At 36.3% G+C, this 22583-nt stretch overlaps 1 protein-coding gene across 1 annotated transcript in view; it reads left to right on the top strand.

Moving 5' to 3' along the window:
• The window catches only part of LOC131691398 (paired mesoderm homeobox protein 2B-like), a 115712-nt gene that overhangs the window by 33646 nt on the left and 59483 nt on the right, over nt 1-22583 (top strand). Inside the window, exon 2 of the mRNA XM_058977760.1 lies at nt 4981-5177. Coding sequence (XP_058833743.1) covers nt 4981-5177 — 197 coding nt within the window. The remainder of the gene's footprint in view (nt 1-4980; nt 5178-22583) is intronic.

Raw genomic sequence — 22583 nt, 5'->3', positions numbered from 1 at the left:
AAAGAGGCGGTGAAGTATTGATTGAATATACCGAAGCCAGTGGAGCCGTTGAGACTTGACCCGTCAGAGTAAAAAATCTTGTTGCAGTCGACTTTTCGAAATTTACTTTGAAAATGTAATGAAATGAAATTGAATCGGCTGGGATAATACGAAGAAGAATTGATGTTTTGTGTGATGTAATCGAGGTACAATGACATAAATCGGTGTCCTACCGAGGCTCTAGGAGGAATGTAGATAAAAGCAATGTAATAGCTTTGATTTGAATTTGAAAGGCGACAACTTCAATGCCCGGTGTCGAAAGGAGGTTACTTGATCCCCAAAAGTAATCCTCCGTAAGGGTTTTCTCGATCCACACGATTGATATTAAAATCTTGGAAGTTGAAATCTATATCGACACTTTGTCAAAATTCGGATAATGCACATCTTAAACTGTTTACTAAGATTTTGAAGGAATCGATTCTCGAGAGAGTAATTCTACAATTACACTGTAGAACAGAGATCGAGTTGGTGACCTCGTTCGATGAGTCATCGAAGGATACGATCGTAGAAAGGAGTATCTATTTAGCATTCAACTGCTTCAACAATGGGAGAAAGGTATCAGAAGGCTGTTTAGAGGCTGTGAAAATTATGTCCAGAAATGTTAGTAAATTTCATTAGTCCAGTAGTCAAAAAATGGAACACTTAGGGTTTTTAGTTTCTTTGAAAGTGGCGGGTACTCCGGCAGCAACTTGCTTCCGTTTTAAGGCAGCACTTCCATTGGATTCATTAGTTATAGTTGCCGCGCCCTCAGAGGACACCTTGGGATCCTTACAAAGCCGTCTAAGAGAGGAAAGACTGCTCCTTTTCCTGGATCTCAAGGTTAACAAAAGATTTTCCCTCTTGTGGATAAACAGATTCCTGCTGAGCACGAGTCAAAAGAGCTTAGAAATTTTCGGACTGACAAGTAGTGAAGAATTTTTTAGCATTTCTACATAAGAGCCCTTCGATCCCTCCTTAGGGGAGCGCTTAATTTTATCCTAGTGCTGCCTGTATGCAGAGCATGATTGAAGAACATGGAAAGGGTTCTCGCTCTTAATGCACTTATCAGCTGCTTTCTTGGCAGTGTCATCATCATGCTCTCCATTGCATTTGACGTACCGTTTCTTATACCAGAAAATGTGACTGTATCCCGACTGTTTGCAATTGCTACAGTTCATTACCCGTGGTACAAACAGGCCAACAGGTAGACGAAATTTTGGTAGGAGGACTTAGTTGGGATGAGAAAACTCACTTAAATGTATACACCAATGTGAACATAAAACGATCTGCTCTGTTCAAAAATTCGGAACAAACTGGCTAAAATCTCTTGCTCAATTCGAAATGAAGTCGGTTGAACCTACATAGGGGAATTGTGGGAAAAACCGACACCCCACAACATTTCCTAGAAATCAAATTTTTATTCATTTCATAATGACACATTATTATTAGTACGTTTGTTTAGAGCATTTGAAGAAAAATTGGATTTACGTTAGTACGCCGAATATCATAAAAATAAACAAAACATACGACAGCAGCGTTCATACTCGTCTGGATGTTAAATTTCGTTGGTAGATTTTAAGGTTTTAACCGAACAAAAGCTTTTCAAATCACCACATTTTTCAGTACCTATTATTATCGGTCTGTCCTATGATCAACTAAGTGTATTGAAGACGAGTTTGAGAAATTCAATATTTTTAATAGCTTTTATAAAAAAATGTGCGCTGTTGGGGTAAAACCGACACCCTTTGGTTAGGGTAAAACCGACACGCTGTTAAGATGGTTGTGTATACTTGCGATTCATTTCAAAATACTGGGAATCTTTGTGACACTTCAATTAGCCTATTAGAACACTATAGTATTAGCAGAAATACACAGAAATACTTTTATTGTGTTTATTTATAGTCCCTTTAAAAATCAAATATTGGAATTTTTGCTTATCTGATTCTATCGAAGCTTTTGCTATTTCTGCAAAAAGCTCATCAAACCGAATTTATAGTGTTCTCTTGGTTTGTCATAGACGAACTTTATCACAATGAGACAATGATATTATGTATACCCCAATAGATCGTTGATGATCAGAGTCCGGAAAATCAAATCTAAAAAAGATAGTTTTACTAAGAAGTGTGCGTGTCACTTATAAGTGAATGAATCCAATTAGCAGAACGTAGAACGCTTGCAAATCTTCACTTACGAAATAAAATGACACTGGTGGTTGCAATGATGTGCGCAAGGATTATTTGGAAATACTCATATCAATAAATAATCCTATAGCATAAAATACTCTTATTTATAGTACTACGCTTTCGAACTTTCTTCCCCTCACTACACGATGAAGCAACAAAAAGCACATATTTGCATCATACATACTCACACTTTATTAATCACGCATATATCTCATTTTTAATGAAGATAAAGATTTTAATAAAGTGGAGAGAAAATAAATTAAAGGGGGAGTCGATCTTACCCCTATGAGGTGTCGGTTTTACCCGCAGTGCCTACAGAAAGTCACTTTGTTTTCCAAGTTTTACAACCAATAATTTTTAATGAAATTAATTTTTTGAAGCGCTGAAAAAATTAAGTCTTGTTAATAATTTGCTGAAGAAGAATTCTGCATACAAACTATAATTTTATTGGTTTTGTGGCAACTTAGAAAAATTGTTGATCTTAAGGTGTCGGTTTTAACCATAATTCCCCTACATCCAACTAAGGTTGCCACTTATCTGGGTTTCGTGCTCGTTCGGTTTATCCTCCACAGCGACAGAGGTTGGGGTTTTTTAAAACGTTGATCTAACGGGTTAGTAACTATGCCAAATTGCAACTCTGATGGTTTACAATAGGAATAAAAGCGATTATATTAAAATAATAATAACCGAAATGTGCACTGGTGTGAGCGAATACTCGCGTTTATCTTAAAGTCAATCCTCAGGCCAGTAAAAAAAACTCTTAATCTTACCACAGGTTGGCTCTAATTCCAACTTGTCTCGGTCGCGATTCCATGCGTTCTTAATTTACTCTCAGTCCATTTGGTAACCCTAACTTAGCAAAAATGATCAAATGATTTCGGTGTTTCAATTCTCTCACTGGTAATAGAGTCGAAAAGGGGGTTTCAATTACATCGAAGGTGGAGTTTTTATCGTCACGCTTTTAGCTAACCTTCACAAGGAATAATAAAACCCACACTGGACAAACTACCAGGCCAAGCTTATCTCGCAACACCCAACATCCAATCGAATCATCGAATGTCAAATTTACCCAACATTTCGTTTTGGGCAAACCGCGCGCTGTTCCGAATCGATTGAACAATTCAAATATTTCACCTTTTCCACGGTTTGCACTCACCCAAAAAGAAAGGCAAACATTAGCAATAGCTCCTGGCGAATGACGAGCAAACCTGTTGAAAAATCAATACCACCGAAAAGACTGCTGCCGGCAGAGGCAACTTCTTCGTTCTAGCTACTATAGTGCTAGCCTAGTAGAAGGAAAAACGCTTCGGAAATTTCTATGAAGGTAGCAAAATAAACCGCAGACGAACAAACTTGAATTCGAACGAAATCATCAGCGGAGGAAAAGTTGCACCGAGTTCATTCTGCCGACAAAACCGATATTTAATTTCTCACCAATGCTGGCGTCCTTGGCGTAGTTGCAATGCGGGAATTTTCTTCAGCTCGCAAACTGATTTTTTTCCTTCAAGCTGATTTTTCGGTGTTTGCCTTCTTGCCGGTAGCGCTGAAACTGTAGTCTTTCCGTTCTATTTATTCTTTTTATGATAACCTCAAACGAGTCGAACCAGTCTCTTTATTTATCAGGACTAGCTACGTTTATTCGGTGTCTTAGCGTTGATAAAGGGGCTTGTATATAATATTTTCCGTTTAATAAAAATTAAATTTAATAAAAATTAAATTACATCCTGTTTTAAGTTAAATAGATAAATAAACGAAAAAAATGTGTTCCCAAATTCGTGGATAGCTTGCCATGACTTCAGTAATAATTATGTTTTTTATAGTACGTAAACAGGCCCTTGAATAAAAATTATATTTTGTTGGTAGTAGTCAGGAGCGGATCTAGAAAAAAAACTCGGAGGGGTCAGAAATTTCGATTTTGAAATGTGCGTTGTACAATGCGTAATACGTAATGCCCTCATTTAATTAAAATCAGTTTTGTTGGTCGAATCTGCTTTGGAATGATTTTAAGTTTAGAACGAATTTAAAATAGAAACTTTTTTTAAATTTCTCAAGAATTTAACAAATTCGGGGGAGATCCGGACCCCCTGGATCAGCTAATGGTAGTGACCGATTTTTCTTCTGTAATGCCTTTATTTGTGAAGATACTTATTCTCTTCGTAAACTTCATTCATGGTTTCCTCTATTCATTTTTCTGTTCGTGAACTGATTCACAACTTTTTGAACATCTTCAGAAATCAAATTCACGATTTTATTCATAAATTTACGTTGTTTGCCGTGAAACTATACAAAGTAATATGTTTCATGATTCATTACAGATGGATCATGAACCTATTTCACAATTTCGTGAAATAATCGTGACTATAAATCATGACCCAAGTCAAGAGGTGGAATGGGTCCTTGAATAATATTCCAAATTTCATGTGCAGATATGTTTCATAATTACGAAAACCAGATTGTGTTTTCTAGCATGATGTTTAATTATCTTTTGTTCCGATTTCGAAATATTAAATTCAAGGAAAGGCGAACGGAATTTTCGGGCATGTATTACTATAAAACATGAGCTCGAATAATCACTTTTTCGTAATAAATCCGGCTATGGTGCACACCCTTTTTCACAAGCTAACTAAACCATATGTTTTCACTTTCCCAGTTGAAAGATTCGTCTGAAATTTATTTCCATTTGAACCAGATAACATTCAATTGAACGCACTGCCAGCCCAAGCAAAGCAGCGATTAAATCGGTTTTCAATAGCCTCTTTCCCATTTTTCCCCTCCCCAGCGGGTCTGCCGTACAAGGTCTACTCCGGGCACGATTCGGTGCTGGCGGAAAAGCGGAAACAACGTCGGATACGAACCACCTTCACATCGGCGCAGCTGAAGGAACTGGAACGGGCCTTCCAGGAGACACACTATCCGGACATTTACACCCGCGAGGAGATTGCCATGAAGATCGACCTCACGGAGGCGAGGGTTCAGGTGAGTGTCGCCACTACTTTTTTAATTGATCCATTGTGAATGCTTTATATTGCAAGGACGAAACGAATTTTCAAGCAGATATCCGATAAGACTGCCAGGCTCTGAAAGAAAGCATCTCTTCCTCGAGATCAATCATGTAATCCATTTGCCTTTCTTTTTCTCGCCCCACCACTTGGCAAGGCAAACCTTGATTGATTAAATTCGTTTCACCAGTTGCTCCTGCTGAGCTTCGGTTGGATGCCGGTTTTCATAGGCTACTAGGTAGCAACCACTTTGTACGCTGAAAGAGAACGGTATAGATCAAAATGTTGCCGTGGAGAAAAAAAGTGCTCCCACCTGTCTCAGCATGCCATAGTCCTACGTAGAGTTACGGCACGCATCCTGCTTGTTGGTCCGTCGACCGTACACACTCCTGAAGGATGTTCGGCTTCGTACTCACCCACCTGATGACGACGGGAACGGAAAAAAAGGGAGAACGAATAAAAATTTATTATTTATGACGCGTGCCCTATTCTATATTTCATAGCTATGGCACCTCGTTTTCAGGTTTTCCGCATGGGAAGTAATTCGGACCATATGAGTTAAGTGTCCTCCTCGCACGCAATCTATCTACGGAGGCGAAAAAAGCACATCCTCTAGATTACCTCTTGGCCGGGACCGATAGCTATAGGTGTGGCCGGCACCAAAAAAAAAGAGTCCACGATGAAGCCCGAAGGGTTGTAAATTTGTCACCCTTGTCCCGGATCCGTTAGTGAACATGTGTTTTTGCTTCCTTCCTGGATGGTGGTGTTTTGGGGATAATCATGGACACGGTTATCTGAGCGATGGGATACGGCTTGGTAGACATCATGATATTTTTCACGATGTTGAAATAAAAATCATGTCTTATGAGGGTGCGGAAGGATTAGGTGTTTTCATCATTTCGTTTTTTCGATTTTATGCTTTCATATACACATCGTAAAGGCTGTGATTTTAACCTTACTCGGGATATTTCAGGAGCTTTAAAGCTGTTCCAAGCTTCAATAAGTGTTAGAAGGAGAGCAGTTTAGGAAGGGGAATGTGATCCTCAAGGGAGAGGAAAAAAATATTTCGACAGAATCGTCTCTAGTGGAAGATGCATAAATCTAGAACCTCTATCAAGGAGGATATTTACATGTCAGATGGACAGTTGAACTAGTGTCGTAAATGTTCTATACGTACCGAGTAGGTTGCCAAGTCTTTCGAACCAGAAGGTGACGGAGTTGTTTAGTACAAAGCTATGCTGTGCGTAAAAGTAATGCTCGATTCGATGAAAAATTTAATCGATTTCTCCAGATCCTACAAAACCGTAGACACATTCAGCCATTGCTGATTCACAACGTGCTCCTGTACTGTAGTTCATCATTTCTCATGGAAGCCGAAGGAAAGCTTTGAAAGTACGAGGGCCTCATCCTCTCAAATCCCCCAACTACTCGAAGGGCGAAGAAAAATGATTGATTGTGAGCAACTTTTCTGCCTCTTTGCAAAGTAATATTTCACCGCAGCAAATTGTTGGACGTTTCCGTTTCGGCTTTGCCTTTGCGTTAGCTGCTCTGTGGATCGTGGTAATACTTCTTCCGTTTGATTTTTCGTTTCAGTGACGCCTGGCAGGAGCAAAAAACTATTACCACTTGAATCACCCTAGCTTATTCTCGTCCACACTCATGCTATGAACTGCTAGTACGAAGATCTTATCTCAGTTGGAACCGGATTCCCCCTTTCTGATGGTGTCTGGTTCGGAGATTATTATGATGTCAATGTGTCACAGGGTTTAGTGACTTACCGACAAGTGTATCTAATTTCAATTCGATACGAGCTTTTGAACTAAGGCATTATATCTTTGAGTTCACCTATATTTTACTGCCTCTTGGCGTGAGAATGAGGCGGTGATGGTTGGTGTGAAACAAGTGTAGCCAATCGATTTGTAGTATGATCCGGTACTTGACACACACCGACCATGCGCCACGTCGTCGGTCGGTCGGTTGGGTATCCCTTGACAAACGAGATCCGTGCGAACAAGCTGTGGACGATTATCCCATTGTGGAAGTGATTATCTCGAAAGGAAAAACTGGTCGATTAGTCATGGGGAGGTGTTTATGGTATAAAATGCATTTCGATTCTGTGTTTAAATGGTTATGTGAATTTCCGAAATTTTAAGGAATATTCAATTTCTAGATTATAGGTTTATTTTAAACAAAATTCTGACCATAACCGAAAACCAAAATTTTCGGTTAATCTTGAATTTTTCGCCGTTTTTGTGTTCCTAGATGTGTATGGCTTCACATTTCGCTAGTTTGAAAAAACCGTAATATAATTCCAACAATTTGTTTAAATTAACATTTCGCTTTGTTACTTTCAACGATTCGTCCAGTAGTTTCTTCAAATCTTTTTCTACAATTTGTCTTTGGCGGTTCTGCTTGCTCCTTCGCTTTAGTAGTAAAGCTACCACCATTGAATCCTTGAGCCAGTATTCACAAGTTTTTTGTCCCGATGAAGAATTATCGCAATATACTACCAATAACGAACGGTTAGTTTTCAGTCGTTCTTTATTTCAAATTAAGAAAGAAAAGTAAAACTTCCCGACACTTCTATTTACTTGTTACGTATTTAGACATGTATACAGCTTTTTCGAATTCGAAAAAGTTATTAACATTCTTTTCGATGAAATAACATATACTGTCATGTGAGGCCTGACGAAAAATCTTACATATAAAAGGGGATAAAACTTGGTCCGGAACGATTTAATATCATTTGGTCGGTGTTAAGTCAGAGCGGATTAAGTCGCAAAAAATCAAAAAATGAGATAATGATAGCACTGGATAAAGAATTTCTTCAGCTACATTCAATTTTTGCCAGATTTGAAATAAGTTACATAAACAAGAATTATGGTAAAAATAAATCTCCAATTATTATTAATTTTCTCGAAATAGATATATTGTCACTTAGTCCGGTTTGACTTAACACCGACCATTAGTACCGTCTACCCCTTGAAACTGATTTTTATATCCTAAGACTGATGAGAGAAATTAGAAACATTTTTCAGGACTACAATTAGGATTACGTTTAACAGGGAAATGCCACGGACTACATTTTGCCATCACGTTTAAGAAGAAAATTATTGAATTGAATCAAAACCCCTATTGTTAAAAGACGTTATTATTGAAAGGCCTATTATACTTGGGATTGATATTTACAATTTCATCATCTGGGTAACAACAGCATTAGCGACTGAGAAGATAGTGTGAACAACGTAGTCAGAAAAAAAAACAAACTTGCAGCAACTTACATAAGTGAGTAATCCTTAAAATAGCGAGGCCTACACACAAAAAAAACTGAATTTTATAGTTGACGTAATTCCAAACTTGTCGCATTCTAACAAACCGTAACTGACGAAATGACGAAATATACCAGTGTTCTGTTTAATTTTACATGAAAGATGTACTTTCCCTGGCCATCAATTTACACCCTTCAACATGTTAAACAAACGTCATATGTGAAGTAAAAAAGCTCGCAAAATTCAACGACATGTAAAATTAAAATCAAGCGTAAAACTATGTCCTTTTTATGTCATGATCAGGAGACGTAAATTTACACGATTTTTTTCTAGGTGTGAATACTCCAGCAGTTGTTTGCTTGTCAAATTATCGTCGTTCATCACACCGTAGATTTCAACTTCATACGATGGTACGTAAACAGAGTATAGCACCCTAAAACGCTTATTGGAAACAATCCCATTTGCCTACTTCTGGCTGATCAGCAATATTCTAATGCCTGCCTTTCAAATATTTAACACGTCCGATAAATTCTTTCGTCAGATCTCGTGAATTTTTTTTTGTTTTTCCAAAAATGATCTAGACTGTCTTTTGAAAAGGGCCAAACTTTTTTTCAAATGGCTATAGTCTAAACATGACAAATCCTACAAAAAAATGTTGTAGACGTGATTTTCACTAAATTAGTCAATTCTTTTAATAAAAATATTGAAAAAATTCTTCATTGACTCCTTTACTGGAAAAATCGATTTTAAAAATTTAAAGTCGATTTGCAAAAAAAACCATTTTTGATTGGGATGAAATTTTGTTGTAAGATAGGTAATTATGCTCCCTACCTACCGTCAAAAATTCAAGTTGGGCACTTTAAAGAAAAAAAAGTTATTTGAAAAAAACTTTTCCTTGTCCAAACTGATTTTTTTTCAGTGTATCTTTATTAAAAACTAAACCAATTAAAGTCATAATAATCTCAGAATCCATTTTCCCAGCTGCTAGTTGCCTGATGCATGCAAAAAGTATCAGTAGCGAATTTGGTATATATTTATAACAAACTTGATCGAAGACTGGGCGACTGGAAGATTGGAAGATCGGAAGACTGGAAGACAAGAAGACTGGAAGACTTGAAGACTGCAGTTCATTTGTTTCCCTCTAAAAATTTTATGAAACAATTGACAAACTTTTCTAAATTTTTTTTATGTCTGATGGATTCCAGTCAAAGTATGAATTAAGCGCAGAATGGCATTTTGTTTCAGCATCTTATGGAGAAGGACCCTGTGATGCTATTGGTGGCACTCTCAAGCAAATGGCAAAAAGAGCCAGTCTTGCTCGCGACTATGGAATAACAAGTCCCCGAGAGTAAGAAGTCAGAAGAACTTTAAGAGCTGTATAATAACGCCAAAACAATACCTGGAACTCAAAAATTCCACAGTTTTGTGCCTATTCCTGGGGGAAAGTAGAAGCGAAAAGGTATTCTAATTCAGAAGATGGGCCAAAAATATTTTCCTTGTATAGAAATAATACAAAATAGCATGCATGAAGATAGTTTTAAGACAAATGTAAAATATAAAAATAAATAAAAAAATATGTAAAATTCAATACATAATGTTGTGGTGGTTATTTCTTTCTCTAATTCTTTCTCAGCACTAAACAAGAAAATAAATAAGTAATAATGGAATATTTGTTTAACAACATAAACTCTTTTCAATGGGATTCTTGATTAAGGGGTTACATACCTTTTAGTGATAAACATTTATGAATAAAAAAGGAATCGTTAAAGTACGAGAAAAATTAATTACGATCAATTGAAAAAAAAAATAAGAAGATTGATTGAGTAGTTTTTCGGCAATCGTGATCACGGAAAACCATTTTTAGTAAAGCGACACTTTGAGATAATTGAGTTTAAAATTTCAAATTACCACTGCTCTTGGTAGACGAAGCGCGCTTGGAAGCGCTGTAGCTTTCAATCTATTTCTCGGATCTTTATAAAAAAAATTGGGAAAACATTCGCAAGCAGTTGTACTTTCAGATAAAGTAATAAAAAAAAAATCGATTTCATGAAAAATGAAAAAGTAGTTAACCGCTTAATAAAAATATTCTTAGTTGCTAAATTAGACAATATCTTCTCACAAACTGAGTTTTATTGGATTTCCGATTTCCGATAAAAATATACTGAAGAAAAAAATTCAGTTTGGACAAGGAAAAGTTTTTTCAAATAACTTTTTTTCCTTGATGGTGCCCAACTTGAATTTTTGACGGTGGGTAGGGAGCATAATTACCTATTACCTAATTATCTACCTTGAAACAAAATTTCATCCAAATCAAAAATGGTTTTTTTTGCAAATCGACTTTAAATTTTAAAAATCGATTTTTTTTAGTGTAGAAGTCAACGAAGAATTTTTTCAATATTTTTATTCGAAAATTTGACTAATTTTGTGGAAACCGCTCCTACAACATTTTTTTGTAGGATTTATCATTTTTAGACTATAACCATTTGAAAAAAAATGATAAAAAAAAGTTTAGCCCTTTTCAAAAGACAGTCCAGATCATTTTTGGAAAAACAAAATATGCAAAGCGGCTTTTTGCGACAAAGTCTTCATGTACAGAGAGTTTCATTAGAATCTGAGAGGGTGCTGCCAACTCTGAATGCGATTTGGCGCGAAATTCGTCAAAATAGAAAAAGTTCGAGTTTCGGAAAACGGCTTCATGAAAACCAAAAAATCTCATATTTTACTGTAAAATTCGCTCACTTTTCTTCAAAATAATAGGGAGAAATTTTTTTTACCCTATTGGGAATTTATTTCATAAAAATCAAGTCAATTCGCTGATTACTTTTTGAGTTATCGTGTTCGCCAATTTGAAAAACGCTATTAAAGGGTGGCCTCAAATTGCACCACGTAAAAAACGCTGTGGAAAATAACCCATTGGGTATTTTCTTTTGAAGATTTGGGTACAAGTAGTTTGGAGTGAATTGTTTAAACTGTACTTTTAGGGCTGTCAGCTTTTCGAAAATTGTTGCTGATAGATTGAAATTTGCGTGTGTTACAGCAAACACACACGAGCAATGCATGGCTGTTTAAAACAAAGAAGTTCAGTATGGCCACCGAGATTGCGGGAGACTATTCTAGAGGTTCAATTAAGCGGATTAAAAAAAAAGTTTTTTTGCGCGCTACATCAGACGCCCTCCTTAAATGAGTGATCCTCAAAACAGTGAGACCTACACCTCAGCAGATGTTTGTGTGTCAAACTATCGTCGTTTATCACATCATAGATTTCAACTTCATACGATGAAACGTAAACTTAGTATAGCCAAGGCCGTAGCGTGGTCTTCAGGCGACCTTCGCGGATTCGCATATTTGTGCCCCTTTGTGTGTTCTCTTGGCTATCTTTTTCCGTTGAACTTTCTAACAATAGTTTAGACTTCGTTGGTGATATCTATCGTGGAAAAAAAGATCGAAATGGTGAGTTTAACGGAAGAAATTATGTAAAAAATCCCTTATACAATTCCTGGGCTATGATGACGTCCCAGGAAGAAAACTTGATTATCGCATTGGCGGCAGTGATCGTACCCTGTAAACATGTGCGTCTCAGCGTCACGCCGCCGCCTCCTGTAATTATTAATGCTGATTTCGTTTTTAAATCAGAGTTGCTCTAGGTTCGCTCGGAGCGGTCACTTTTATATGGAAACTGTAAACATTAGAGCGAACCTAGGGCGACTCGATTCTAAAACCGAAAACAGCATAACATACGCTGAACTCGAACGACAGGCCGGCGGTGCACCGCCAGGCACTTTTTTCCACATTATTTGCGAACTCGAATATTCTGAATATTCCTGCTTTTACTACAACAACATAAACTACTATGATATCAGTTCACTCCGTTTCCGAATACTCGCTTTTCTTCTGTTGTATTTATATTGAAGACAATGCATGGAAAAAATAGTTCCCAGATTCACGAAAAAAGTGTCATGAATTCTGAGTAATTTTTAAGTAACTAAAACAGGACTTACGCTTTTACTTATGGAGATTGTTGATTTTTTGTGAGTAAAAACTTTTTTTTTGGGAACTTCTTTTTTTTAACTCATTCATGATTTATCACATATTCATTGTATTTTGGTTTCCATGATTTTGAATTGGATTACAAAACTTTCTTGATGTTTTCCCATGAACTATTTTACGCAACTCGGAATACTACACACGGATCCATTCGTGCCGCGTGAGCCAGTTCATGATTCGTGATCGTGAAACAGTTCCCAAAATCATAAACTACGTAAGAATCGATGGAATTGTATGCATGCTCTTAACATCTTTACATGAACAATTTCACGGTTCGTGAAATAGTTTACAAAACCACGAGATACTGCTAATTGGTTACGTTTTTATGATTTAGTTTATAACGTCACGTTACTCCTCGTAAAAAGTCCGACAGTAACTTCAAGACTGAAATATTACGATAACGTATACCAGAAATTAAAATAATTGTGACTAAGCTGCTGAAATCGCGAACATAAATCAAATTACTCCACATGAAAATTCCGAAAGTGAATTAACAAATAAAATTACACGTTAACACGAAGAGAATCATGAACATCGTTCGATGCTCGATTCTTTTAGTCGATAAAGCAAATAGAAATCAATGTATTCCCAAATTATAAATTAGAATGAAAAAAACTACATTCATGGTAATCTTACTAAAAAATTGAGTGTAACGCCATACATTTTTTGCGTGTTTTACGAAAATAATCTTTTCAAAAATTTAGGAATAGTTTTTTTTGTGTGTGAACAATGTTTAATAGGAATGATTCTAACTTTTCGCAATGCCCAAAAACACAAATGAATTATTGAAAACTCAATACCCCCCCCCCCCCCGGGGTCGATTCCTAGTCCCACCAGGAGTACTTGCTCCAAATTTGATGCAAATCGTACAAGTCGCTACCGGACCAACGTGCCTGAACTTTGTATGAGGTTTTTTTGACAATTGCTACCTATTGCTTCTCGATGCACGAATAGTACTGATAACCGTCTGACTGATTTTGGATGATCCATCCAACACATACACAATTTTCGCGTATAACAGTTTCTTGAGAATAGTATCTGAATCACGGTAGGATTTTTGAACTACGTTTTGATTAAAATCTTTCTGAAACATTTATTTTTTATCTACATACCAGCCCACAAAGTTGAGCTCGACGGTGTGGTCCCCGATTCCCCCATTTGCTCCTGTCAGCTAAGATTTTCAATACCAATCGCACAAAGCGGTTTTACTTCTCGTTCAGATAGACTTCAACAAAGCCCCTTGTGCCTAGCCAAGCCACGACGACCAACTGGGGTGGACTCTCAACGGCCACTTTTGCACAGGCGAGCTCGAGCGTGTGAGAGGAAACGTTCAAGGTCGGCTATAGTGACAACATTTTGTGACACAAGAATGCGAGGAATGAGTTAACCAGTTGCTTCACTATCTATCTTTTTCATAATTTTCACGTCTAATCGCTGGGTTGTCTTGGCATTAAATGAGCTCCATGAATCTCATGACTTAATAACAACCTAAGCCAATTCCTCTCTTTTCCCGACTGATTTGTCCCTTTTCCCGGCAGATCAGTTAGGGCATGTATGTGATTTGTGTGTTATACTATGTTCACAGTACAGAGTTAAAACACGTTGTAATAGTTAGCAATAAGAAAAATGTCATCAAGATAGCGTTAAAACACGTTTTAACTCGTAGTGTGAACGTAGTATTACCTTAGGTGTGATACATAACAAATTTTGTTCCGAGCCTTTTAAATTGATCGTTATTTACAAAAATCGTAGTGAAGCATTTTATCTTTTATATTATTTACAACATTAAATATAACCTATACAAACAAAAATTCTCCAAATACATTTATTTTATTATTTATTCTCAATGTCATATACATGTAACTAATAACAATCTGTTAATTCTTGAGCGTTTTTTCAAAACGTCATATCTGCAATGAGTTACTCTCTTTGTTTACTTTCTCTTCTGTTAATAATTCGGTCACTTTAACATTTATCCCTCAGCTCTTTGCATAATATGCTAGCTAAAACCACCGTCTTTCGATCTGTACTGTAAAATAAGTGAAAAGTGTTATAGTGACGCCGTAAAAATCGAAAGAGAAAGTATAAACAGAGAGTAACTCATTGCAGATATGACGTTTTGAAAAAACGCTCAAGAATTATATTTTTATGACAGATAGGCACTCATCTATTAGCGTTCATTTTTAGCCAATATGATCTGCACTGCTCTCACTCGCTTATCACTCACATCTTCTTGCTGAATAGGGCAAAGTACCCCAACGGTAACAGCGGAGCATAATTATATGTTCCTGCAAACTCGTGTCGGGTGGCCTTTACAGGGACTGCTTTGCCTATTCAGTCCATTCGGTTGTCATTATGCTCTCTTGGCTCAGTAAGTGTTCGACTCTGACGATCCCCTGGTGGGGACATTTGTTACGATTCCTAAAAAGAAATGGCAGATGAGATACCTTGTAAAGGCTAATTTTTTCTCTGGGCCTCAATTCTTGCGGTACGGCATGTAGTTGCCTTCTCGATGATATTCAATCTTGCCTACTCCACTATCCAGCTTTGAAGAGAGGGTTTGCTTTACTGTCTGGTCTGTCCCGTTCAAATTTCTATGAAACTGAGAAAAGTTTTATTCAAAAGTCCTTCCAGTAGAATTTTTCATGTCGTGCAACTCAAACACGTTCGTTATTTAGTTTTTTTATCCACTATACTTTTGAAACCAACACCATTTCTTGTGAATAAATCTGAATGGGACTAACAGAACCGTAACGTTTCCTTTTGGCACCTTTGGTGGAGTCTCAGTTAAACGCCCCTTTAGTGTTTACATTGGCTTTTATTTCGGTTCGGACAATAATCGATTGTTTGCCTGCAAATGGCAAATTTATTTTGGCTTATCCTCACTAAGTTTATAAAGTAGATGAAAATTTTAGCGCCCTTCTAAGGTTGGTGCCCTTGGCAGGGGCCAACCTGATCAACTGCACGCTACGGGCCAGTTGATATCACATTTTGTTTTTCGTAAGGCATATGAAAAATAACAAAAAAAATTTTTTTTTGAGCGATAGATTTTTTTTTTTGATTTTAACCCTAGAACGTTGCACTGGGGTACAAATGTACCCCACGCCTTCTTTGGAGCCGTGTAAAGACGAGAATTCGTCATTTACCGACCTGGGACTCTAACCATAATTCAATTTATAGTTTCTAGTAAGAGTAGGGAGATGTGGTATAGCCAGTTTGGTTATAACTTTCGTGGAAGCAGGTGTCAAAGTTGGCGTGGGGTACATTTGTACCCCAGTGTACGGTTGCCGTTAGTGTTTCGTCAGGTTTCGTTCTGTCGGTGACTCGTGGCAATACCAGTTTAAATACTGGTTATTTCACTACGTAAATAATAATTAGTATTATATAATCGTTTAACTTAATTTTGAAGTAGAAAAAATCGTTTTCCTTATTGTTGATTTTTATTGTTTTATTGTTTATTTTTTAGAGTTTTTTTTAAACAATAGCTCGCAAGTATAATTTACGCACAGTAACTGCTGTAATAGTAACGTTGCGTGTTACCAATGCATTACTAGTCAGAAATATTTTTTTCGTTTCAATTTCCACCCCATTTCGTGGTATTTTCCAAAACCCGATTTTTAAACTTTCACTCTTCCAAATAATTGCACTTTTTCAAAACTATCGAAATTCCATTTTAAGCCGTTTCTAAACCATTCTCTCAACTTTTAGAATCCGCGATTTTTTCACTTTTATTTTTGTTTAAACCAATTTATGTATCGTTGATTCAATAAATTCCGTACTTTCACTTACACAACTTTTTTCGCAATTGAAAAACGAAGAAAATTATGTATTAAACATTTCTTTTGTTTGCCTTTTTACCTGGTAAAATTGCGATCAAACGCGTGGGGTACATTTGTACCCCAGTGCAACGTTCTAGGGTGGAAAACGCAAGTGCAACGTTCTAGGGTTAAAGATAGCACTCGTGGAGTTTAAAATATAGAACATAAAAAATATGTCAACTAAGTGACTATTTAAGGCGTAAGTTTAAGTGTTGGATTGAATGGCGTAGTTGAATGTTCTATACAAGGAGTCGGTCTTACATTATGCACTTTTAAAGTGAACAAAAGTGGTATAAATCATTTTTCGGTCAAGATCTCATAATTTCAAAACCATCAAGTTTGTAAGTTTAGTATCTTCGAAGCGCTTCTACTGATAAAATAATGTTGGTGATTAATCCATCTAAAAAGCAATTGGGTCACTGAGGTCGAACTTTTTTTTCTTTTTTTTTGTGCGCAAAATGACAAATAAAAAATATTTTATAAAATTGAATTATTACGACCACACTTCCATTGAACTAGCATGATCCCTATCCTTTTGCTGGGGTAACTGTCAAAAATAATAATCCATCTGACTAAACGCACTGTCCAGGAAGAGCGATAGTGTCAAACGAGGACAAGTTACATTTTCGCAGAAAATCAATTAAAAATTGTGATTTTTTAAGGGTTGACCATATATATTGTCATATTTTGAAAGATGAGCTCTATCGGTTTATGTAATAAAAGAGGAATTTTATTCTTCATTTAACGGCCCAATTGTGGAGAGCTATCCCTTCAAACAAATTAGTTATATATGTGACGTCTTCAGCAAAGTATATACTATTACAAACAACTTCGTTGAAGACATGCGATCAGCTATGATTCGCAGTGTTGAACGCTTACTCCTTCGTGCATTTTGAACAATAACACTAATATTCAGTTGTTAAATGATAAATAATAGTTTAATAGAGATCAACAGTCGTAGTACTGGAAGCTGTTAAAAATGATATCCATGCACCCAACATTCTTTCGAAAGATTATAAATAGATAAATAAAACCATGCGTAACAACAAGCACACTTAATTCTCAGCTAGTTACAACCTAGCACAGAGATGCAATAACTCTAGTATTGTGTTTTGATATTGCGTCCTTATCCAAATAGGCAGTTCAGCACAGTGCTATAGAAAACTTGTTCACTGTACCCGAACAGGTTGTTTAATTATCCACGCTCAACTGCAACCATTTTTCATTTTCACTGCCTCTGGCTGGAAAATTCACCCGGCAAAGCGAAGCCACGTCTTTTCATTTCCAAGCATCAGAGTAAATGAAAAATCATTGGCGTAACATTTGTCAAACTCAAGCGAATGAATCAACTATACATAGACCCCCACTCAACCCAGCGATTATAATGCTTGTTTGCAGCGCCATTCGGCATCTCTGCCAGCTTATAGACACTGGCACTTTGTTGCCATGACATTCACCGAATCATTCCGTTCTTCATTGTTGTTTGCGCTGTGAAAATAAAACAAAGTCAAACAACACTTCTCTACCGTCGCCCACCCCATTAGCTCATTCACTGACGGTTGCCGGTATGCTTTACGGCTGCCATTCTATGGCAAATTGATGGCATGTTTGTGTGCTTTGTTTTGTTGACGCTTTAAAGCTACTGTCATTTTTGGTTTGTTTGCACTTCTAAATGAAGCTGCGCGACTTCGACAGTTTCAACCGTTGCCTACGTTGATTTGAGCAATTATTGATTGTTGTACAATTTTTCCACTAAAACAGTTCTTTTTTTACTTCGCTGGCCCCTCGTTCGCATTGCTTAATCAAGGATCACTGAATACCCAATATATAGCAACAAACGAACAACTTGACCCGAAACCTGCTGAATTTTAATGCAATTAGCCGGCAATCGTTGTCTCAGGAAACGATCTAGAATGTCCACTTGCTTTTCTTGAGTTAGCCCCCCCCCGCTCAGACCGCCAGCCACCCGTCCAACAGGAGACGCAATTTCTCTCGGTTAAGAAAGAAAAAGTTTTTTTTTTACATTTTGGGTGCGCATCCCTTTGTTCGCTCGAAACGAGTTCTGCTCTGGTTGCTCTAATTCAGACGATGGGGAATGGAAACCGAAGACAAAAGATGGCGATTTAAACAACTGTCAACTGTCACATGTTCTGGCACAGTAGAAGGAAGCCCATAGCAGAGCAGAAGAAGCACAAACGGGGTACCGCTCTAGTGTGGATGTGTCCGATTTTCTTTTCACCCAAATGGAATCGGAAAAAGACAATCTTTTAGAAAGCGGAGGAGTTGTTTTCTATTTAACTTTCCTAATTTATTATTTGATTACGAATGATTAAAATAAACAATTCATTTAAGGTTCGAGTTCGGAGTTCGGTCCGAGGAGAAATGTTTTCTTCCGGAGCGGGTTCTTTGTTTTTGTTGTTGCAAAGGGATAAGAAATGGAAGTCCCCAAGTGAGCAGATCAGGTTATTCAACGTGGGAAGGGGTAGGGAAGGTTTCGTTTTGGCAGTTGGTTGACCATGTCCTGCATCGTTTGCTGCAGGAACATATTATTGTTTTTCTTTTCAATTGCAGTTGAATAGATATTTATGGTCAACAGTGTAGAGCAATCAGAGAAAGTTCACGTTTGGTAATCGAAAAAAATGAAGAGTGGCTTCAAAACTTTAGTGCCCCTAATTTATTGTTTTAGATTTTTTTGTTTAGTTTGTTACGTAATCCATTGGCTTGGCGCGACTCAAAGTGCACTCTTTCATGTAGTATGGCCACTTTTGCATGAGGTGATTGTCGTGTCCGGACGAACTAAAACTTTAAACTCGTTTGAAGTCATTTGGTCGATACTGTATCGAAACTAAGCATAAAGGCCCCCTCCATCATTGTAGATTTTTCTAACACAAAAACTGTTAAGCTCGAAATTTGTTGGAAAAAATAATTATCAGCTATTATGTATTGTACGGAGAACTACACGAGAATACACGTAGTGGTGTTAATTCCAATGACTTTTTTTCATTTCAAAGAGAGTTACTGTCCGCACTGTGTACTTATCACCGACACCGGAGATGCGATTCCACAACCAGATATCGGTTAATCAATACATGCACCGGGATCAGCAATTCTACTTCCCTTGCGAAGAAAGGCGAGACACAGAGTTTTCACCTCAGAACATTTTATCGACCTCGGCTGGGATTGAAGCCAGACACACTGGACTCAGCGGCGTCGTCCGTGATTAAAATTTGTTCAAACAACAATGATTAAAATAGTATAAAATTCAGAAAAAAACATTCCGGTAAGCTTTCGATTGAGCGTCTTTTAATTACTTCCATCAGGTTCTGAACAGCCACCTCGTCCACAACCAGTTTACTTCAACAGTTTTGGGTTCCGCTTGACGATGGACCAATAGACCTCGATTGGGCCGAGTGCTAGTGTGTTGGGAGGGTTCTTGTTCTTGGGCATCACCAGAACCTTATAGGCGTTATACTACTACATATCCTTTTTCCGTAATTCAAATCCGCTCAAAATAGCGTGGAATAATTATATTGCTTCATGAAAGGTAGCAGACATTTTTTCATGCACTCTTTCCTATAAATTTCCTTATTGACGGGCAATGAAAATGTCGCTTTTCAAACCACAGGTACAGGAAGCCTGCCAAACCAAATACTTCTGTGTGAATTGCGACAGCTTCATATGCTTGAAAATGTCGGCCACTGTTCCTCCCGGTTGCCATCACGTTGGTGACAGTTGATTTAGTCACTTTTAACGGTTTCACTAATTTGGCGTTTGTTTGCTTAACACTTTTATAACTGAAGAGCAAATGTCAAATAGAAAAAGCATCTTTCTGCACGCAGACCAATGAGGGGTTTGCGGAATATCGTGCAAAAAATATGTGGAAGCCTGGAACACACGCTTGTTGCTAGGCACCGACGTGCTTGTTTACATTGGAATTCGAAGTGAAAATTCGAACGCATAAATGAAAGTTTTCGGACATTTTCCCTCGTTCATCTGCACATTGGCAGAAAATTTAATGTTTTATTAATAAACGATTGTGTGTGTGGCATAGGAGCTATGTTATGGCTCGCTTGTATAATGCCCTTAAGTCCACCAAATTTTGATCGCAAATTTCAAATATCTCTATGAAATTTTTAATGGCTTTGAAAGTAGCCGATTTGCCAATATTTCCATTTTTATCAGGGTGTCAGTATTGCATGGTTTTATTTTAATCTTTGTCTGGTTTCACCTACAACAAGTCCAGTCGGTGCGCTACAACATTGCCAGTCTCTGAAAATACAACTTCTCATTTGTTCGATAGTGTTGCTAACTTTTTTGGAATCAAGGAAAACTTGCTCAGATTGTTTTTAACGAGTTCTTCATTAACATATTTGGTGTTGCGAGAGAGAACAAAAAAAAAGTAACAAGCGATGAAAAATAGATAAAATGAACAAAACAAGAAAGCTACAAAATGACGCTTAAAATAATGGAAAAAGATTAATAATATGCAAATAGTCAAAAACCTAGCTAATAGAAAAAAATCCGAAACGGATAAACAACAGAAAATAGATAAAAATAAGGCAGTGAAAAAGATAAAAAGTTATAGTATTTCATCTATTTGAAGAAATAGCAAAATAAATCAGATTGAATAATCAAAACAATCAAATTAAACGAGAGGAATTGAAAACGAAAATTAGACAAATATTTAAGAAATAGAAAAATATTGGAAAATAGGTAAAGTAATGAAAAACATTTAAATAACAAAATGAACAACGAAACATCATGAACATGGAAAACAGTAAAAATGGAAAGAAAAATTAATGCAACAAAAAATATCAAAATAAGCAAACAATAAACAAATATAGAAATGAGCGAAATGGATCCACCGAGTTAAACGTAAAAATAAAAATTTTACCAAATACTTCAACTATAAAAATTAGCAAAAGTGGAAAGCACGAAATCCAGAAAATAGGAAAATGTTAAAAATGTTTCAAAATAGAAGAAATGATAATGTACAAGAAAGATAAAAATAAAATAACTACGAAAACTCTAAAAATGGACAAGTTATTTTTTTTAAAGAAGTAATAGAAATAAAAATAAATTTGATCAATATGACGGAATAGATTAAAGAAAAAATAGAACAGGAACAATTGGAAATAGCCCAGAAGCAGACAATAGTGAAATCATTGAAAACATGTAAAATTAAAAGGATTCAAATGGGTACCGTAAAACGGGGTATCTTTGATCACCGGGGTAAGTTTGATCAAATGAGACATTTTTCATTATCGTACGATAGGATCATCCCCTCTAACAAAATCATCGAAACAAAGTGCAAATAATATTCTAAATATGTTCAGCATCTACCAGCAACGATTATTTCGTCATTTAATGTACCTTTTATGAACACAAATTCAAATTGAAAATGATGCAACATTCACGCATCGTTCAATTGTTCAAACAATTCCTTATATATTAATGAAAACAATCAACTTCTACTGAACTGATAACTTTGTGAGAAGCCGTAAATATTTTTGTCCAATAATTTATTTTAAAAATCCCAGATTTTTATTGTTAACTATTTAAATTCGTCTATTTTCCTAAAAAAGTTCGATAAAAGTCTGCTGTATCCTTCTAGGCAATTTTGTTCTCTCTCGAGACGTCACACTATCGGGCCATGAAATCGCCTGCAGATATGCAATTTACACAACATTTTGAGCGTTATTTCTCATTGTGTTACACATATTTTGCTGATCAAAGTTACTCCGAAAACAACGAGGAAAATTTACAACTAATTTATATTATTTTTATAGTAAAACGAAATAAATTTCCAAACAATTTGGACGTTTTCAATCTATGGGTACCAGTACTTGTTTTAAAAATGCAAATAATTACATGTACCTAAATTTAAAAAAAGTTATTCGAACAACTGTAGCAAAATTGATCAATGTTCCCCCGTTTTACGGTACAAAAGAAAATCCTAGTAGAAATGAAAAAATAGGAATATTATCACAAAGAAAAACAAGAGAAAACTTTAAAAATAAATGAGCTGAAAAATAAATAAATCTATATAAAGTAAAAGTGGGAGAAATTTAAAATTTGATGAAATGGAAAACCAAAAACATTCAAAAAATAAAGATCAAAAATAAAATAATAGGAAAAATATTTAAATGAAAGAAGTAACAAAATAGAAAGCATGAATTTCAAAATTGTTTAAATGGGTAAAAAACGAAAATTCTGGCTAATGAAACATATTAATAAACAAAAATGGGAGAG

The sequence above is a fragment of the Topomyia yanbarensis genome, chromosome 3 (genome assembly GCF_030247195.1).
Source record: "Topomyia yanbarensis strain Yona2022 chromosome 3, ASM3024719v1, whole genome shotgun sequence".
Classification (NCBI taxonomy): domain Eukaryota; kingdom Metazoa; phylum Arthropoda; class Insecta; order Diptera; family Culicidae; genus Topomyia; species Topomyia yanbarensis.
Note: the sequence above shows the minus strand (reverse complement) of the source record. Positions and strands in the feature narration are given on the sequence as shown.